The sequence below is a fragment of the Procambarus clarkii genome, chromosome 26, assembly GCF_040958095.1.
Source record: "Procambarus clarkii isolate CNS0578487 chromosome 26, FALCON_Pclarkii_2.0, whole genome shotgun sequence".
NCBI classification, from domain to species: domain Eukaryota; kingdom Metazoa; phylum Arthropoda; class Malacostraca; order Decapoda; family Cambaridae; genus Procambarus; species Procambarus clarkii.
The window spans coordinates 43,136,793-43,158,108 of NC_091175.1; the positions used below are offsets into that span (position 1 = coordinate 43,136,793).

The following is a 21,316-nucleotide window of genomic DNA, read 5'->3' on the forward strand; positions in this document are numbered from 1 at the left end:
GTCGTCTTATAGTGTTGTATGATGTGTAGTTAACACTTGTGCAGGGCACATGGGCAGCCAAGTGGCTGGGTCTGGCAGCCTGTCGTCTTATAGTGTTGTATGATGTGTAGTTAACACTTGTGCAGGGCACATGGGCAGCCAAGTGGCTGGGTCTGGCAGCCTGTCGTCCCTATAGTGTTGTATTGAGGTGTAGTTAACACTTGGTGTCAGGGGGTCGCATGGAGCAGCGCACGTGGCTGGGTCTGGCATCGGTGTCGTTCTTATAGTGTGTTTGATGATGTGTGGTATAGTTAACGCGTGTTGTTATATTTTGTGACAACATGGGCAGCATAAGCTGGCTCTCGGTCTCCGGCAGCCTGTCGTCTTAGAGTGTTGTATCGATGTATGTAGTTAAATGCACTTGTGGCAGGGCACATGGGCCAGTCCAAGTGGATGGGTCTTGGCAGCCTGTTCGATCTATAGTGTTGTAGTATGTGTAGTTAACACTTGTGCCAGGGCACATGGGCAGCCAAGTGGGCTTGGTCCTGGCAGCCTGTCGTCCCTTATAGTGTTGTATATGTGTCGCTTAATAACTTGTGCAGTCCGGCACATGGGCAGCCAATGTCGGCTGGGTCTGGCAGCCTGTCGTCTTATAGTGTTGTATGATGTGTAGTTAACCTTGTGCAGGGCACATGGGCAGCCAAGTGGCGGGTCTGGCAGCCTGTCGTCTTATAGTGTTGTATGATGTGTAGTTAACACTTGTGCAGGGCACATGGGCAGCCAAGTGGCTGGGTCTGGCAGCCTGTCGTCTTATAGTGTTGTATGATGTGTAGTTAACACTTGTGCAGGGCACATGGGCAGCCAAGTGGCTGGGTCTGGCAGCCTGTCGTCTTATAGTGTTGTATGATGTGTAGTTAACACTTGTGCAGGGCACATGGGCAGCCAAGTGGCTGGGTCTGGCAGCCTGTCGTCTTATAGTGTTGTATGATGTGTAGTTAACACTTGTGCAGGGCACATGGGCAGCCAAGTGGCTGGGTCTGGCAGCCTGTCGTCTTATAGTGTTGTATGATGTGTAGTTAACACTTGTGCAGGGCACATGGGCAGCCAAGTGGCTGGGTCTGGCAGCCTGTCGTCTTATAGTGTTGTATGATGTGTAGTTAACACTTGTGCAGGGCACATGGGCAGCCAAGTGGCTGGGTCTGGCAGCCTGTCGTCTTATAGTGTTGTATGATGTGTAGTTAACACTTGTGCAGGGCACATGGGCAGCCAAGTGGCTGGGTCTGGCAGCCTGTCGTCTTATAGTGTTGTATGATGTGTAGTTAACACTTGTGCAGGGCACATGGGCAGCCAAGTGGCTGGGTCTGGCAGCCTGTCGTCTTATAGTGTTGTATGATGTGTAGTTAACACTTGTGCAGGGCCACATGGGCAGCCAAGTGGCTGGGTCTGGCAGCCTGTCGTCTTATAGTGTTGTATGATGTGTAGTTAACACTTGTGCAGGGCACATGGGCAGCCAAGTGGCTGGGTCTGGCAGCCTGTCGTCTTATAGTGTTGTATGATGTGTAGTTAACACTTGTGCAGGGCACATGGGCAGCCAAGTGGCTGGGTCTGGCAGCCTGTCGTCTTATAGTGTTGTATGATGTGTAGTTAACACTTGTGCAGGGCACATGGGCAGCCAAGTGGCTGGGTCTGGCAGCCTGTCGTCTTATAGTGTTGTATGATGTGTAGTTAACACTTGTGCAGGGCACATGGGCAGCCAAGTGGCTGGGTCTGGCAGCCTGTCGTCTTATAGTGTTGTATGATGTGTAGTTAACACTTGTGCAGGGCACATGGGCAGCCAAGTGGCTGGGTCTGGCAGCCTGTCGTCTTATAGTGTTGTATGATGTGTAGTTAACACTTGTGCAGGGCACATGGGCAGCCAAGTGGCTGGGTCTGGCAGCCTGTCGTCTTATAGTGTTGTATGATGTGTAGTTAACACTTGTGCAGGGCACATGGGCAGCCAAGTGGCTGGGTCTGGCAGCCTGTCGTCTTATAGTGTTGTATGATGTGTAGTTAACACTTGTGCAGGGCACATGGGCAGCCAAGTGGCTGGGTCTGGCAGCCTGTCGTCTTATAGTGTTGTATGATGTGTAGTTAACACTTGTGCAGGGCACATGGGCAGCCAAGTGGCTGGGTCTGGCAGCCTGTCGTCTTATAGTGTTGTATGATGTGTAGTTAACACTTGTGCAGGGCACATGGGCAGCCAAGTGGCTGGGTCTGGCAGCCTGTCGTCTTATAGTGTTGTATGATGTGTAGTTAACACTTGTGCAGGGCACATGGGCAGCCAAGTGGCTGGGTCTGGCAGCCTGTCGTCTTATAGTGTTGTATGATGTGTAGTTAACACTTGTGCAGGGCACATGGGCAGCCAAGTGGCTGGGTCTGGCAGCCTGTCGTCTTATAGTGTTGTATGATGTGTAGTTAACACTTGTGCAGGGCACATGGGCAGCCAAGTGGCTGGGTCTGGCAGCCTGTCGTCTTATAGTGTTGTATGATGTGTAGTTAACACTTGTGCAGGGCACATGGGCAGCCAAGTGGCTGGGTCTGGCAGCCTGTCGTCTTATAGTGTTGTATGATGTGTAGTTAACACTTGTGCAGGGCACATGGGCAGCCAAGTGGCTGGGTCTGGCAGCCTGTCGTCTTATAGTGTTGTATGATGTGTAGTTAACACTTGTGCAGGGCACATGGGCAGCCAAGTGGCTGGGTCTGGCAGCCTGTCGTCTTATAGTGTTGTATGATGTGTAGTTAACACTTGTGCAGGCAACATGGGCAGCAAGTGGCTGGGTCTGGCAGCCTGTCGTCTTATAGTGTTGTATGATTGTGTAGTTAACACTTGTGCAGGGCACATGGGGCAGCCAAGTGGCTGGGTCTGGCCGCCTGTCGTCTTATAGTGTTGTATGATGTGTAGTTAACACTTGTGCAGGGCACATGGGCAGCCAAGTGGCTGGGTCTGGCAGCCTGTCGTCTTATAGTGTGTATGATGTGTAGTTACACACTTGTGGGCAAGGGCAGCCAAGTGGGTTGGCAGCCCTGTCGTATAATGTTGTATGATGTGTAGTTAACACTTGTGCAGGGCACATGGGCAGCCAAGTGGCTGGGTCTGGCAGCCTGTCGTCTTATAGTGTTGTATGATGTGTAGTTAACACTTGTGCAGGGCACATGGGCAGCCAAGTGGCTGGGTCTGGCAGCCTGTCGTCTTATAGTGTTGTATGATGTGTAGTTAACACTTGTGCAGGGCACATGGGCAGCCAAGTGGCTGGGTCTGGCAGCCTGTCGTCTTATAGTGTTGTATGATGTGTAGTTAACACTTGTGCAGGGGCACATGGGCAGCCAAGTGGCTGGGTCTGGCAGCCTGTCGTCTTATAGTGTTGTATGATGTGTAGTTAACACTTGTGCAGGGCACATGGGCAGCCAAGTGGCTGGGTCTGGCAGCCTGTCGTCTTATATTGTTGGATGATGTTAGTTAACACTTGTGCAGGGCACATGGGCAGCCAAGTGGCTGGGTCTGGCAGCCTGTCGTCTTATAGTGTTGTATGATGTGTAGTTAACACTTGTGCAGGGCACATGGGCAGCCAAGTGGCTGGGTCTGGCAGCCTGTCGTCTTATAGTGTTGTATGATGTGTAGTTAACACTTGTGCAGGGCACATGGGCAGCCAAGTGGCTGGGTCTGGCAGCCTGTCGTCTTATAGTGTTGTATGATGTGTAGTTAACACTTGTGCAGGGCACATGGGCAGCCAAGTGGCTGGGTCTGGCAGCCTGTCGTCTTATAGTGTTGTATGATGTGTAGTTAACACTTGTGCAGGGCACATGGGCAGCCAAGTGGCTGGGTCTGGCAGCCTGTCGTCTTATAGTGTTGTATGATGTGTAGTTAACACTTGTGCAGGGCACATGGGCAGCCAAGTGGCTGGGTCTGGCAGCCTGTCGTCTTATAGTGTTGTATGATGTGTAGTTAACATTTGTGCAGGGCACATGGGCAGCCAAGTGGCTGGGTCTGGCAGCCTGTCGTCTTATAGTGTTGTATGATGTGTAGTTAACACTTGTGCAGGGCACATGGACAGCCAAGTGGCTGGGTCTGGCAGCCTGTCGTCTTATAGTGTTGTATGATGTGTAGTTAACACTTGTGCAGGGCACATGGGCAGCCAAGTGGCTGGGTCTGGCAGCCTGTCGTCTTATAGTGTTGTATGATGTGTAGTTAACACTTGTGCAGGGCACATGGACAGCCAAGTGGCTGGGTCTGGCAGCCTGTCGTCTTATAGTGTTGTATGATGTGTAGTTAACACTTGTGCAGGGCACATGGGCAGCCAAGTGGCTGGGTCTGGCAGCCTGTCGTCTTATAGTGTTGTATGATGTGTAGTTAACACTTGTGCAGGGCACATGGGCAGCCAAGTGGCTGGGTCTGGCAGCCTGTCGTCTTATAGTGTTGTATGATGTGTAGTTAACACTTGTGCAGGGCACATGGGCAGCCAAGTGGCTGGGTCTGGCAGCCTGTCGTCTTATAGTGTTGTATGATGTGTAGTTAACACTTGTGCAGGGCACATGGACAGCCAAGTGGCTGGGTCTGGCAGCCTGTCGTCTTATAGTGTTGTATGATGTGTAGTTAACACTTGTGCAGGGCACATGGACAGCCAAGTGGCTGGGTCTGGCAGCCAAGTGGCTGGGTCTGGCAGCCAGGACCACGGCAGTCAAGACCACGGCAGCCAGGACCACGGCAGTCAAGACCACGGCAGCCAGGACCACGGCAGTCAAGACCACGGCAGCCAGGACCACGGCAGTCAAGACCACGGCAGCCAGGACCACGGCAGTCAAGACCACGGCAGCCAGGACCACGGCAGTCAAGACCACGGCAGTCAAGACCACGGCAGCCAGGACCACGGCAGTCAAGACCACGGCAGTCAAGACCACGGCAGTCAAGACCACGGCAGCCAGGACCACGGCAGTCAAGACCACGGCAGCCAGGACCACGGCAGTCAAGACCACGGCAGTCAAGACCACGGCAGTCAAGACCACGGCAGTCAAGACCCCGGCAGTCAAGACCACGGCAGTCAAGACCACGGCAGTCAAGACCACGGCAGTCAAGACCACGGCAGTCAAGACCACGGCAGTCAAGACCACGGCAGTCAAGACAACGGCAGTCAAGACAACGGCAGTCAAGACAACGGCAGTCAAGACCTCGGCAGTCAAGACCACGGCAGACAAGACCACGGCAGTCAAGACCTCGGCAGTCAAGACCACGGCAGTCAAATCAAACCTTGAAATTAATCTGAAAAAAAAAAATGTTCAGCTATAGACTGGAAGTCTAAATATAAATTAAATAAAACTTAAATTTACCTGAGGGCCACCAACCTTAGTGGCTTCGACGAGGACAGGAAGCCGGCGGCATGTCGAAGGCCCCCCCCCCCATTTGCCTTGACCTTTTCCAAGTAGATTTTAAAACTTAAAAGTGTTTTGGTATTTACTGCTTCGGCGGGTAGGCGGTTCCATGGGTTCATACTCCTGTGGGTGAAAAATGTTCCTGTTCTCAGTCCTTCATTGTGGCTTGTTGAGCCTGAAACCGTTGCTCCTTGTTTGTGTTACATCTGACCTGTTGAATATAATGTCCGGATCAACATCCTACATGAACTAACCGCTGAAAGTTTTGTATGGTACCAAACAATTCAAAATTCTGCTATAGTCCACTACTCACCACAGTTAATAACAGGTTCACCACAGCATGGTTAAGTACGGGAGTGTGAAGTACTGACCTCAAACTGGTGTATAAGGTGGTGTCTATGTTATTTACTTCTCAGGTACATTACCTGCGGGTAAATTGTTCCTTAATGAGGCGGTGTGGTGTGAGGACTACCCTGTCCAGTAGTTCTACCCTGTCAAGTATTTCTACCCTGTCCAGTAGTTCTACCCTGTCAAGTAGTTCTACCCTGTCAAGTAGTTCTACCCTGTCAAGTAGTTCTACCCTGTCAAGTAGTTCTACCCTGTCAAGTATTTCTACCCTGTCCAGTAGTTCTACCCTGTCAAGTAGTTCTACCCTGTCAAGTAGTTCTACCCTGTCAAGTAGTTCTACCCTGTCAAGTATTTCTACCCTGTCCAGTAGTTCTACCCTGTCAAGTAGTTCTACCCTGTCAAGTAGTTCTACCCTGTCAAGTATTTCTACCCTGTCCAGTAGTTCTACCCTGTCAAGTAGTTCTACCCTGTCAAGTAGTTCTACCCTGTCAAGTATTTCTACCCTGTCCAGTAGTTCTACCCTGTCAAGTAGTTCTACCCTGTCAAGTAGTTCTACCCTGTCAAGTAGTGAGGACTATGTTGCTCCTATTACCTCGCTGAGCGCCTCTACCTTTCTGTGTGTACTCACCTATTTGTGTCTTCAGGATCGAGCATTGACTCTTGGATCCCGCCTTTCTAGTCATCGGTTGTTTACAGCAATGACCCCTGTCCAATTTCCCTATCATATCTAGTTTTAAAATTATGAATAGAATTTGCTTCCACAACCTGTTCCTTAAGTACATTCCATTTTCCACTACTCTCACGCGAAAAGAAAACTTCCTAACATCTCTGTGACTCATCTGAGTTTCAAGCTTCCACTCATGTCCCCTCGTTCTGTAACTATTCCGTGTGAACATTTCGTCTATGTCCACTTTGTCAATCCCCCTGAGTATTTTATATGTTCCTATCATATCCTCCCTCTCCCTTCTTTTTTTCTAGTGTCGAAAGGCTCAGTTCCTTCAGGCACTCTTCATACCCCATTCCTCGTAACGCTGAGACGAGTCTCGTTGCAAACTTTTGAACCTTTTCCAGTTTCCTTATATGCTACTTCAGATGGGGATTCCATGATGAGGCGGCATACTCTAAGACTGGCCTCACGTAGGCAGTGTAAAGCGCCCTAAATGCCTCCTTACTTAGGTTTCTGAATGATGTTCTAACTTTTGCCAGTATAAAGTACGCTGCTGTCGATATCCTATTTATATGTGCCTCAGGAGTTAGATTAGGCCTGGGCATGGACGTGTTACGTCCACGCCCAGGTTTCTTTCTCGCGTCGTCACAGGTAGGCAGTTCCCCTTCATTGTGTATTGTCCCTTTGGTCTATTAACTAATCCCATATCCATAACTTTACATTTGCTCATGTTGAACTCCAGTAGCCATTTCTCTGACCATCTCTGCAACCTGTTCAAGTCCTCTTGGAAGATCCTACAATCCTCATCTGTCACAAGTCCTCTCATCAACTTTGCGTCATCTGCGATCATCGACATGTAGAATTCTACTCCTGTAAACATGTCGTTAACGTATATTAAGAATAGAATTGTTCCCAGCACCGATCCTTGTGGTACTCCACTCGTTACTGTTCCCCAGTCCGACTTCTCGCCCCATACCGTAACTCTTTGGCTTCTTCCTGTTAGGTAGTTCCTTATCCATGCTAGGACCTTTCCCCCCCCCCCTGCCTCTCAAGTCTGAATAGCAGTGTCATGTGCGGTACTGTATCAAAGGCTTTTTGGCAGTCCAGAAATATGCAGTCTGCCCAACCTTCTCTGTCCTGTCTTATCCTCGTTATTTTATCATAGAATTCCAAAAGGTTTGTAAGGCAAGATTTCCCTTTCCAGAACCCATGTTGATGTTTGTTCACAAACCTAATGTTCTCCAGGTGTGCAACCAGTCATAGCCTAATTATTCTCTCAAGTATTTAACAGGGGATGCTTGTCAGTGATACAGGTCTATAGTTATGGGCTTCCTTCCTATCGCCTTTCTTGAAAATCGGTACGACATTTGCCCTCTTCCAGCAACTGGGCAATTCTCTTAGTCTTGTCACCTGGTCGTTCACCGACATTTTTCTTCTTATATGGCTGTGTAGTAATTTTGGTTGCTTTTTCGCTTTGAACGCAATATCGTTCTTATAATTTCTCTCCGATCTTCGTCTTATGTTAATGTAATCATTCCTAGCTCTGTTGCATCTGATCCTGTTGTCCTCTGTCCTTTGTCTTCTGTACTTCCTCCACTCCCTCCTGCTTTTCATTTTTGCTTCCTGACACTGTCTATTAAACCATGGGTTATTATATTCCCTCTTACTTTTTCCCTTTACTGTTGGTATAAATCTCTCTTCGGCCTCCTGGCATTTCTGTATGACTAGGTCCATCATATCTTGGACTGTTTTTCCTCTAATTTCTTCCTTCCACTGCACTTCACCCAGATAGTCCCTTATCCTCCTGTAGTCCCCTTTCCTGTAGTCAACTCTCCTTTCCCAGGTCCCTTGTCCCATGGTCATAAGTTTGAGTTCCATCATGTAGTCAAAGCCTAGGACACAATGTTCGCTGGCCCCTAGAGGTATTTCATGCTCCAAATTCTTGATGTCTTCTACGTTCTGGGTGAAAATCAGGTCTAATAGGTTTGGTGCATCTCCTCCTTTTTTCCTTGTGTCTTCCTTCACATGTTGTGTTAGGAAATTCCTGTCTATAACATCTACTAACTTTGCTCCCCACGTTTCGTCTCCTCCATGGGGATTCCTTGATTCCCAATTTATCTCTCCATGATTTAGGTCCCCCATGACCAGCAGCTTCGCTCTTCATTCTGTGAGCTAATGTTGCTGCCTTCTGCAGTTCATCTATTCATGCCTTGTTGTTGTCATCATACTCCTGCTTGGGTCTTTTACTGTTTGGTGAGGGATTGTAGATTACCAAGATCACAATCTTCCTCCGATCTGCTGTCAGAGTTCCATATATGATGGAGCCTCATTAAGGAACATATGCTTGTGTTCTCATTGGTACCCCGATTTTCCAGGTTTTCAAACTTCCATTTCCGCTTTATTAGGAGTGCCGCTGGTCAGTGTGTGTCTGTCTGTCTCCTGCTGATTTCTTCATGTATTCCTCTAATAATATGAGAAACGTTAATGCATCATTAATATATCAGATATATCGCGTGTTTAAAAATACCTTTGATGCAGTAAACCTCATCAAAAAGATATAAAGTAAAATGTAACTAGATGAATACAAGTAAGACTAGCTTAGGAAAGGTTAGATTACAATAGATTATGTTAGCATAGTTTATGATAGGTAAAGGTAGGTTAAGATGGAGGCTGTATACTTCTCTGAGTCATCTGAACGTGTCGCCTTCGAAAACCAAACTACAACAACGAAACTCAGCAAGATTATGTGTAATATTGCTGAAACTGAACGACGTGCACTGAAATCCAAATTATTGAGTGGGTTATAATGGTTAGAGACAGGGCCCCGGAAATAGGAAAATCCCAACATGCACAGTCATTGTAGTCAAATCTATTAGAGTATTCACTATAGAATACTGGAGCACCTCCTCACTATCCAGGTGAGGACAGTGCACTTCGGTACCCCCAGTTATCACCAACACATTAATGACATGATTAGTATTTTTATTTTTTTTTTGCAGGGATATTCCTGCGCGGGCCCTAAGCCTCTGGCTGGCCCACTAAGTGTTGCTTGTTTCTCTTTTACTTGGGCGGAGTATGAGTATTTATTACTCGTATGGTCGCTTATGATTAGTATTAACTTACAAGACGACTAATTCCTATCGTGTGTTTTCAGGTGGAGTATGGGCCGGAGTACACTAGCAACAGTGTGTATGCTGAGGGTGTGTTGGTTCCCCTCTATGACCACCTGCCTCCTGTCACAAGTGCCAGTGATGCTGCCCGCTGGCAGTACTGTGCAGCTCACGGTGCCATGGGCGGCCTCTGTGACGAGTCGGCCCCTGATCCATTGCCATGGCCCTCTGCCCCACCCGTGGAGCGGCAATGGGTCCTGGCTGGTGTCAAGGTGGTGTTGACGGCAGGCAGCAGACACCAGTACCTCTACCACACACTCACTACCCTGCTGGCAACACCCGGCGCACAGCAGCAGAACGTCCTCGTCGTTCTCGGCGACGCGCCGTCGTCAACAACGCGACTCCTGCGTCTTCTCGGCGTCAACTTTATCAAGCTTACCGTCCAGGGTGAAGGCAACAGCAAGCTCTTCCGCTACTACCGCAGTGTCTTCCAGGTGGCTGCCCGCACCTTCCCCGACGCCCCGGCGGTTATATTCCTCGACGAGGATGTCGAGGTCTCGCCAGACTTCTTCTCTTTCATGAGCCAGACCCTCGGTCTCCTGCACGCAGACCCAACACTCTACTGCGTCAACGCCTTCTCCTTCCTGCCAGACATGCGCAGAGGCCGTGGCGCGCAGTACGTCAGACGTGGCAGCGTACAGGTGTCCTGGGGCTTCGCTGTGACACTGAACTTCGTGCGTGAAGCACTAGAGGTGTGGCCCTCTAGTATAGAGGGCCTGGACATACACACGTATGACTACTGGCTATACGACAGTGTTCGTAATGAGAGAGAGTGCGTATACCCAGAGGTGAGCCGCTTGAGACACTACGGCATGGGTACCAACACAGTGGCCTACATGCATGAATATGAAGCATGGCACCGCCCTCTCCTGCATGCCTCACACGTGCCTCTACTCAACGCTGAGTTAATGTTCCATGCCACGCACGAGGCAGACTTCTTGAAGGGGCTGACGGAGGCTACAGCAGTAGAAGCCATGACCCCCTGTAATCCACACTTCCCACTGAGGGCAAGTACGGCCTCTGGACCTTTGGTGGCATTCTACAGCCAAACCGAAGCTGAGGACATCAGCAGCTGGATACTACTGGGTCAGTGTGCTGGACTTCATTCCATGTCAGAGCAGGACAACCACAGCGGAGTTCACCTGGCCTTCTTCGCCTGCCACCAACACCCTCTGCCCGCACAACACCCACCGCCCGCACAACACCCACCGCCCGCACAACACCCACCGCCCGCACAACACCCACCGCCCGCACAACACCCACCGCCTGCACAACACCCACCGCCCGCACAACACCCACCGCCCGCACAACACCCACCGCCTGCACAACACCCACCGCCCGCACAACACCCACCGGCCGCACAACACCCACCGCCCGCACAACACCCATTCAACAGGTACGGCTTCAACTACTACACACCTCCAGTTTTGAAGGGCAGCGAGACAGCATACACGAGAGTTTACTATGTAGGTGTACCCTTCTCCAGGTACACCCAGGTGAAGCCAAGCCATGGCCGGGTGTACAACACCTCGCTCCTCACCCCAGAAGAGTTGAGTGCTCACACCACCAGGTTCTCAGACACCCTCGATATATTACTCTTCAACACAACCCAGAACAATTATCACACACTTTTGTCATCACTCTTCACCAAACCACCTCAATACTTATTACATTCATAGGTATTGCTTGTAAGAAATAAAGACAAAACTTAGTTTTTTTTTATCCATTCTTTATTAATAATTAAGTGCAATAAACCAGAATAAATTTGTTTTAATAATAGTAATAACAATAATAATACTAGCAATTATGAACACATAAATCACATATTATTAATTCAATGTTTTGGTTGGTGTCGGTAATGGTTACCATTTACCCGCCCTCACACAGCTCTAGTTGGAAGCTGGTTGACGAACCCTGTAGAGTAAGGCAGGTCCTCATCAATAATGGATACTCTAATGGATATGTATAATAATCTATAATAATTTTTATATATTATTACAATATTATTATGATGGTGATGACGATATTATCATCGTACTAGCTGTACCTGACCACGCGTTGCTGTGGCTCAGCAACACTCCTCTGTCCTCCCCACCTTTCCCCTCCCTTCCTAGTCCCCTCGTCCTCCTTACCATCCCCCCACTCCCACGTTCCCCCTCGTCATTCCCACCACTCCCCCGTCCCCTCATCCACCCCACCATCCCCTACTCCCCGTCCCCTCGTCCTCCCCACCATTACCCCCCTCCCCCATCCTGTCGTTCTCACCACCATTACCGCCTCCCCAATCCCATTGTCCTCCCGTCCCCTCGTCCTCCCCACCAATCTCCACTCCCTCGTCCGATGTGTTCCCAAATGATCTGATGTTCCCATCAGAAAAATGGGAACATCAAATGACCTGATGTTCCCATCACTGAAATATAAGAAGAACAGTTAAATAAACGAAATGAAAAAATAAAAAAAATCAGTTTACTTACGAAATGAACTGTAGAGTAAACAACACAGCTCAATTCCAATGCAATGTCCCACAAAATATTTAAAACAAAATGAAAATAATTTGAAATCTATGAAATTCAACTTATCAATGCAATCGAAAACATTGAAATGGAATCGTAACATATTTAATATTACATGTTTTGTTTTTACGTGCAACAGATGATGCTCTTTTTTTTAAAAAAGCATCTATATAGTAGGTGTAGAAAAACACAGGCGTATTTGAATGGAACATTGTGTCAACATTTCAAAGCAATCGGTGGAAGAACTTTTGGAGATTGCAGTGTGTGTTGCTCTTATGTGCAACAGATGGCACTGTTTTTTTTTTTTTAAGTTTTTACCTGTCACAGGTGTGGCATGTATAGTAGGTATATAAAAACATTCATGTATTCAAATGCAACGTTGTGTCAAAATTTCAAAGCAATCGATAAAGAGTTTTCAGAGATTTCCATCACATGAAAACAAACTTGAAAAAAAAGTTGTTCAAAAATGCATGTTTTTACCTGTCACAGACGTGGCATCTATATAGTATGTATATAAAAACACGCTCGTATACGAATGGAACGTTGTGTCAAAATTTCAAATCAATCGGTGAAAATCTTTCGGAGATTAGCGATTTAGAACAAATGAGCATTTACATTTTTATTTATATAGATATGAGTTGTGTGTTGTAGTGTGTAGTTGTCCCCGGAGCACTCCCAGTCCTCCTCAGTGAGGTTCTGCAGGGTCCTCAGCGAGGCTACCAGCTTGCTGCAGGAGAAGTTCCAGGGGTGGCCCTTCAGGTCCTCGTCCTTGTGCATGAGCTCGTGTCTCTGGCGCCTTACAACCACCTGCTCCGGGTAGATGGGACTCGACAGCCTGGGAAGGCAGCTCATCTAGGGAGAAATAAAACCCTGATCTCAAATCTCCACTGCCTCGCAGCCATAACCCCTTTTGGGATGGGCTTCAGGAGTCAACCTCAAGGAAAATTCCAGAACCCCTAAGGCAGGTCACTGTTGCCTTCACCCTCGTTCTGGCAGCTCCTGGGACGGCACTGGAAACATGAATGTTGGCGTTTGCCTTTCTATTGGAGAATTTCAGTAGTGTGGATAGGGGGGACCTGCTGCATGGATGCAGTTTCTCCTCCATATCGACCTACCCAGGCTTTGCGCCCTGGAGAGGACACTCCAGCCTTGACAACCAGAGCGCAACTCCGTAGTCCCCCGAGACTGAAGGATGCCTACTACTAATGGACATTGGCAAGGAAATCCTCAAAAGAATGGTGAGCCGCTAAGCAACTTCAGATGAAGCAGACAACAGTACATTACCGAGCCCCTACTATTAAAATAATCTTCAGGAAGTTCTATTTCACGGCCCACAAACGGAAGAAAGAGTCCTGAATTTTGTTTTGATAGAAATGGGACTTCTAGTGACACTAAACAGAGGAATGAACTAATAATATACTATAAGAGCAAAAAAACTTGAATTAGGTGAATGTCGCCCATGCACACTTGAGGACTGTCAGCTCCAACGAATTCAATATATATAGGCAAGACAACAACATCCCTTTCAAGGTGTCTAACTGTGCAGAAAGAAGAAAGTCATATGAAGGAACATATAGTTTCTATTCATAGCGAGATCACCACCAGAGATGTCCTGACAAACAACACAAAACAATCCACAAATACAGCAACACTATGAGACTGGACATTGGCAAGGCTTTAGACACCAAACTAATCAAGCTAACTAACACTAAATTACTCGCTGCTATCTTCGAAAACACGACGAAACTTACAATGTTCTGCTCCAACAACCGTGAAAACATTGGAGGTTGGTAGGATGTAGTGGGCCTATTGGCCTAAAAGTGAAGTGCTTAACGTGCACCCCCGCTATGTTTGGCAGCACAAAGACTTGTAACCCACTGTAGTGGACCTTGAAAGAGAGTATCCCCAGCTCAAGATCAGAGCAAAGCCAAACCTGAGAGGCGAATATATTTTGAGGCCCAAAGACGAGACAGCTGTAACGATTCTTAAAAATTACAGAAAATGCGACGAACTCAAGCAAGAGGACAAAATAAGGAAAATCATTGTCCTCCACTATCCCTTGCATATGGCCTTAGATCATCTCTAAAAGCTGAATTATGTGGTGTCAGCAGAAAGATGCCAGGTAAAAACCACGAAGCAGAAAATCCGACTAGTCCTTCTCACAGTAAGAGGACGGATCCCGGAGAAACTTGATCTTGGCATTTGGGGCGTGTTCCAACACAGGCCTTACATCCCAGAGCTCCTCAGATGTTTGAAATGTCAGAGATTTGGGCATCACAAGGACAGTTGCCGATGCCCAGTGAGGTGTGGAGTCTGCAGCCAGCCCCAAGACACGAAAATATGCCTTGATAAACACAAGGCGAACCAGCCCGTCCAAGCCAAGTGCCCGAATTGCTCCAAGGCACAACACACCTGGAACTTAAGATGCCCCAAAAGGCATAAAAGGATTCAAACGAACCCCTCCCATGCCTACAGCAGAGCAGAAGCCCCACCCAAAACATACCAGCTCCCCTGCCTACAAAAACAGTGTGGAGCTCACCAAGACTAAACCAGGTGGAGAGGGCACATGGCCCTCCATCATCGGCCATGGTGGAGGGTGTGAAGGCCTCCGTCCAGGACAGAGGGATGGCTGAGGGGGCCACAAAAAAATAGTTCAACGTAGTCGCGCGCGCATTGAGTTCAGTAAGTACACTGGGGGCAATGATAGCATGAGTGTCAACGTTTCTACTGATAAGGGCCAGAGAGTAAAGGCCCCAAACCATCATAACAGTAAATAATGCTCCTGCACAACTGGACACCCTCTGGCCAATGCTAAAAACCTTGGTTTTTAGCGAATTGGTCGAAAGTTTGGTGTCCATACACGGAATCAAATAAACCACAGATACTTGAAATGCAATTGAGCACAAGCTCAAAAAAAAAAAAAACGATATCCTCATCTTCAAGAATGCAAGGCAGGAAGCACTCTCATAAAAAAACATGTAGAGTCCAATACGTCTGAAAGCGACCTTGATGAGTCAATTTCAAGTACACCAAGATCCTCAACTCCAGTTTCAACTTCCATGGCGTGTTCATAAGACTCCATGGATACCACGGTAATATCAGCAAGTTCCAACAACATAGAGGAATAAAGATCCTGCAGTGGAATGCGCAAGGGCTGCACACAAAATTGTAATACTTGCAATGAATAGTAGCAATCAAAGGCATTGACATCCTGATACTATAGGAGAGCTTGCTTCGAGCCGGTTTATAACCTATAATCTCAGGCTATCGAGGCTTCTTCCTTCCATGTGTTAACGGGCAATCCAGAGGATGTGCCATCTATGTGAAATGTGACCTGATTTCCAAGCCTATATCCAGCCCACCCGACTGTGGGCCAGGGACAGAGGTAATAGGAGTATCCATTGAGCTATAACACGACAAACTTGAAGTGTTTAATGTTTAAAGGTCTCCATGTGCTGAAATGGATCTCTCGATGTTATTTGGACATGCGACTACATCAAACACAATCATTTGTGGTAATTTTAATGTCCATTATCGATTGGCACTAGGCTCGAACACAACAAATGAGGCCGGCGCTCACATAGAACATCTACTAGACCAGCTACCAGAAATCCAAATCCTAAACAAGAATGAACCCATCCACATCCAAGGAGGCAGATTAGACCTTACCTTCGTTTCAGCCTCCCTAAGAGATGCAGCAACATGGTCAGTTGAGCCCACACTCACAAGCGACCACTATGGGGTCCAAATTGATCTATAGTTAAATCTACCCACCCCACCATCTCCATCTGAAGCCTGGAACTCTGCTTCTGCAAAATGGAACCAATTTCAAAACCTGATTTCAGAGTGGCTTAGAAACTATGAAGTTCCCGAAGACATTAATCAGGCAGAACAAGATTTTGTCGAAGCGATTCAAAGTGCAGCCAACTACTCAATCCCACTGAAAAAAAAACATCCACCAGACACCACAAAGATCACTGGTACTATTGCGAACGTGTCAAAGAACTCAATCATAGACTCAACAGCACAAGAAAGCTATACAAAAAGCAGCCAAGTGACCGCAATAGGACCTTACTTTCTGAGGTCAAGGATCATGTGCATCAAGAGACCAGGATAATAAAAGAACAAAAGTGGCTGGAATGGTGTTCACATCTGAATGAACACACCTCTCTCGGAGTGATGTAGTAGCAAATCCACCGAGCCAAAGGAAATAAAACACCTAAAGCCCCACACCCTAAGGAAAGTACTGGCAACATCAGGAAGCCAAAGTACTGGCAACCAGGTTTGCAGAAAGAGCAGCCAGCAATCAGCTTCCACCAGATGTATTAGCAGTGCAGGCAGGATTAGAGGAAGAAAAGTGGCACATAATCCTTACAGCATGTGCAGACGTCTCTGACTCTAATGCCTCTTTCACACTGGAAGATCTCAATCGGGCTAAGAAAAACTCCAAGGATACATCCCCTGGAGACGACAAAATAACCTATAAAATGATTAGAAACCTCGGCCCAAAGGGAGATCCTGCATACCTAAGGTTAATTAATTTAGCCTGGACTTCTCAAACTAGACCTTCTGCTTGGAATAGAGCAGACATAGTGCCGATCCCAAAACCCAAAGATCCAGCTAATCCCAGGCCCATCTCTCTCCAAAGCTGTGCAGCCAAGACGGCCAACAGAATGGCACTCAACAGACTTGAGTGGAAAATGCCTAAACTGCACCATGACATATATGCCTATAGAAGAGGGTTGGCACAGTGGAATGTACTACAACTCTGTTAGCCCACTTAAATAACAGACCAGGAATGCTGATATTCTTGAACCTCGAGAAGGCCTTTGAACTGGCTAGCGCCCCAGCTATTATTCATCGACAGAAAGGTCAGAGGCAACCTGCTCTCCTGGACCAAAAACTGTCTCATAAACAGAGAAGCAAGAGTAAAACTTCATGGCACAGTCTCTGAAGTACAAAAGACATGAAAATGGTACACGGCAATTAGGCATTCTCAGCTCCCTTCTCCTCAACAGTTCACTGGTAAGAATAATGAGGCTGAAACTCCCACATCAGTGCAGGCTATTAAATTACGCAGACGACTTTGTCATCATCATAAAGGGAAGGGATGCGGCGCGCCTTGCACCCAAATGCTTAGACTGCATCAGTAAAGAAGCAAAACAGGTTGGTATCAAACTCAAGCCCACAAAGACAAAAGCCATGCCCATGAAAATAGCGAAGCCCAACATCCAACTCACAGTACAGGGTCAACCAATTGAATGGGTCGACACCTATCAGTATCTAGGAATAATCCTGGACACACACATGAATTTTAATGCTGAGGTCACTTACTTAAGAGTGAGAACTGCGGCCCAGACGGCAATCTTCAGGTCGCTAACCTCCCTCTCTGGAGGAGCCAAGTCTGCAAGTCTTCGCACATACTATGTACAGGCAGTCAGATCAGTGATCGACTATGCCGCACCTGCACTCACAAGTCTATCACACCAACAGTGGAAAAAGCTTAAAGTTGCCCAAAACAATGCTATGAGAGCCGCCCTGGGAGCCCCCATGTGGACCAGGCTTAAAACTCTAAGACTGGAAACGGGTTTGCCCCTCTCTTCAAGAAAGAATATCTCAAAGAACAGCTACAAATATCAATAAGATAATTATTTCCCCTGATCCAGTCCCAGTACAGCAGGCCTTGGTGGTTAGGCTTTGCCAAAAAAACGGAAACTCTTGGGCTGACAGAGCGGGAAATGTCTTAAACAGACTACAAATAAAAAGCAGGGTTGTTGATAGAGGGGGTGATCAACCACACCCAAACTACATTTGTTCCCCACTGTGGGAGGAGCCTACCTTCAAAATAGTAATGGAAAGTCTCCCGATGAAAAAGGCTGCCTATGATCCAACAATCCTAAGGTGCATCATAGAAAAGCAGATAAGCAGCATTGCAGTAGCAGGAGCCACCCACCTCTTCACAGACGGATCGGTGGACACAGAATATGAGAGTGCTGGCAGCTGCTCTTTGCACGGACAGTGAACAGGCATATAGGAGACTGGGAGGACCATTATCATCAACCCAAACAGGAGCTGTTTCGCCATACAACAGGCATTCAGCATATGTGATTGCATAAAACACTCAAAATGCAATCATATACACAGACTCGAAAGCTGCACTTTAAATATTAGGAAAAAGGAAGTGGAAAGAAAACGTGGAAATAATTACCACCATTTTGTATCATAGAGCAGTAGTTAAAGGCAAAAGACTTAACATCACCCTAAACTGGATCCCATCCCATGTTGGAATCCCATTAAATGAGAAAGCCGATGAAATTTCTAAATTGGCAACTCGTCATCCAGTGATACATGAAACAATTCAACAAAGCCTAGAGTACATAAAAACATCAAACATCACCAAAAACCTCTCACATCTCAACAAAGCCTATCTACACCAGAGAATAGCTGAAGGTTCGCCCTCTGCAACATGGTATCTTCAGGCAACCAAGTTAGAAAGGTTAAACATCCCAAAAGGAATCCACAGGGAAATAGCAGTTCGGTTACACAGACTACGTCTAGGTTACAAATACAACTGGGAGATTGGTGAACCCCAACAGAGAGAGTGCATCTTCTGCCAAACAATCACAGAAAATCCCCTACTTCACTATCTCCTGGAATGTGAAGCAACCAACGACATTAGAAGAGCTTTAAGAGCCCCTGAATCTTGTAGTAACCACCCTGAAGCCGTCAACACTGCCACTCTTCTGGTCAAAACAGGTGTCCAGCAGCTGGAGACCCTCATGAAGACTGTCAAGCAGTAATCCTCCCCCACGACAGCAGCCTGACGATTAAATGCAACCTCAACACACTGTATACATTTACTGAACAAATATTCTACCACTTACGGACAATTCATAGTCCGTGCCACCTCTAAGGTAGTTTAATCTTCAGCAATCATCAATCAATCAACTTGTAACCTTACAGGCTATTCATGCCCGTGCTACCTCTTGGGTGACTTAATCATCATCAATCAATCAATTTGTAACCATTTGATCTCTGCCTCTGATGTTGACAAGTATCAACGAAACTCATCTCCTAGCGCCAGACATTAATAAAATTGTAAAATTAACTTTGGAGAGTTAATTTTTCAACTTCCTTCTCAAGTGAAGAAAAACATAAAAAATTGAGAAGAATTGTGCTCAATTCGCACAATTTAAAATTGTGCGAATTGAGTGGTGAGATCACCGCACAATTTTGAATTGTGCGGTGATCTCACCCTTTCTTTCATATTCAATAATATGTCTGCAAAATATATATATGTATATATAGCTGATGTCTAGCTGGCAACATACCAGAGACCATACGGCCTCTCTTTTTTGGCGCTACCCTCTGTGTCCTGAGGAAAAAAGATGGAGGAATCAGACCGATAGCTGTGGGCCAATTCACTCCGGCGTCTCGTCGCTTAGGCTGCTGCTAGAGCAGTTAGTCAGGCAGCAGCCGACATGCTGAAGCCAAAACAGCTTGGGTTTGGCATTCCCCAAGGGTGTGAGGCAGCGGCTCATGCAGCTAGAGCCTACATTGCCAACATTACGAATGAAAAAGCCCTGATAAAGCTGGACTTCAAAAATGCTTTCAATCTGGTTAGAAGGGATGCAGTACTCAGTGCAGTTCATCGCCTTTTTCCTTCCCTCTACCCGTTTGTAAACTCATGCTACAGCAAGAATCTAACTCTACTTTTTGGGGAACTTGAAATTGAATCACAAGAAGGTGTCCAACAGGGTGACCCCCTGGCTCCCTTTCTTTTCTGCCTAGTTATCAAGGAAGTCACCGATAACCTGTCCAGTGAGCTCAACATTTGGTTTTTGGATGATGGTACTCTGGCCGGCTCCCCAGCCTCACTCTTGGACGACATAAGAATAATTCAGGAGCAAGGAGCAAGCCTTGGCCTCACCCTGAACCCTTCCAAGTGCGAAATAACCTCCACCAACCTGCACATAATAGAGCAAATAAAGGTTGTTTTGCCTGACATTATACAACCAACCCTGAGGACAGCACACTCCTAGGTGCTCCTCTTGGAAGGAATGCCATCGACGGGGTCCTTGGTAAGAAGATCACTGACCTGAAGAGGATGAACGAGAGGATTGAAGACATCGATGCTCATGATGTACTTTACCTCATCACCAGATGCTTGTCCCTCCCCAGGCTGACCTACTTTCTAAGATGTTTGCCATCTTTCAACAATATTAAATTAGAAGAGTACGACAGCTTGCTGAAATCAACACTAGAAAAAGCCCTCAATCTTTCCCTCAGCGACTTACAGTGGAAACAGGCCACCCTTCCTGTCAGACTCGGGGGCCTTGGCGTGCGCACAGCAACACAAATTGCTGTACCAGCGTTCCTGTCCTCTTCAGTGGGGTCTGACAACTTGGTGAAGGAAATCCTACCTGAGCACCTAGTTCAACAGGCAGGGGTACATGATCCCAGTTTCACAGACTGCACAACAAAATGGGTACTCTCTCGCAGGACCAGCACCCCAACCACCGCCTTCTGAAGCCCATAAGCAATCCAGCTGGGATCGCCCATTGCCGACCAAGAAGCTGCGACTTTGCTAGAAGCTGCAACAACACCACATGATACTGCCCGACTTAGAGCTGTAGCAGCTCCCCATGCAGGTGATTTCCTATTAGCAGCCCCAATGTCAGCAACCGGCACCTGTCTCACACCTGCAGGCCCTCCGAATTGCCGTGGCTCTCCGCCTCGCTGCCCCAATCCACACCGAATACAGGTGTATTTGCGGCGAGGCAGAGGCCGACAGGAGGATGCATGCCATCCTCTGCCAAAGGACAGGAGGATGGCATGCAAGACACGCCGAGGTCAATGACATTATTAAGAGAAGCCTTACCACAGCCTGGTTGTCCAGCAGAGAGAGAGCCCCGTTACCTAATGTCCCGCAACTCTGATGAGCCTGTCGGTCGCCCAGACGGAATCACGGTGAACCCCTGGAAGAATGGTAGACAGTTGGTGTGGGACTACACTTGCGTTTCAACTTTAGCCAATACCTATGTTGACTTCAGTGCTACACAAGCAGAAGGAGCTGCCAATCACCGGGAAGCGGCCAAGTCACGTAAATACAGAGACCTTGAGCACCACTACAATTTTGTCCCCATTGCCTCAGAGACACTTGGTGCCTGGGGTAAAAGTGCTGCTAGCTTTTTGAAGGAGTTGGATTTGTTTTTGAAACAAATACCCATTGTTTC

At 47.4% G+C, this 21,316-nt stretch overlaps 2 protein-coding genes across 2 annotated transcripts; both read left to right on the top strand.

Moving 5' to 3' along the window:
• Positions 1 to 4,629: 4,629 nt before the first annotated feature.
• LOC138368954 (sperm acrosomal protein FSA-ACR.1-like) lies at positions 4,630 to 5,265 on the top strand. Its single transcript, XM_069331681.1, has one exon. It carries the CDS (start codon positions 4,630 to 4,632, stop codon positions 5,263 to 5,265), a length of 636 nt encoding a protein of 211 aa, XP_069187782.1.
• A 4,287-nt stretch (positions 5,266 to 9,552) lies between these two features.
• Positions 9,553 to 11,265, top strand: LOC138368784 (protein O-linked-mannose beta-1,2-N-acetylglucosaminyltransferase 1-like). Its single transcript, XM_069331481.1, has one exon. It carries the CDS (start codon positions 9,687 to 9,689, stop codon positions 11,244 to 11,246), a length of 1,560 nt encoding a protein of 519 aa, XP_069187582.1. The 5' UTR covers positions 9,553 to 9,686; the 3' UTR covers positions 11,247 to 11,265.
• The last annotated feature ends 10,051 nt before the right edge of the window (positions 11,266 to 21,316 follow it).

Coding starts and splice junctions, on each gene's coding strand:
- LOC138368784 (XM_069331481.1), top strand. CDS start 9,687: ATGGGCGGCCTCTGTGACGAGTCGGCCCCTGATCCATTGCCATGGCCC.
- LOC138368954 (XM_069331681.1), top strand. CDS start 4,630: ATGGACAGCCAAGTGGCTGGGTCTGGCAGCCAAGTGGCTGGGTCTGGC.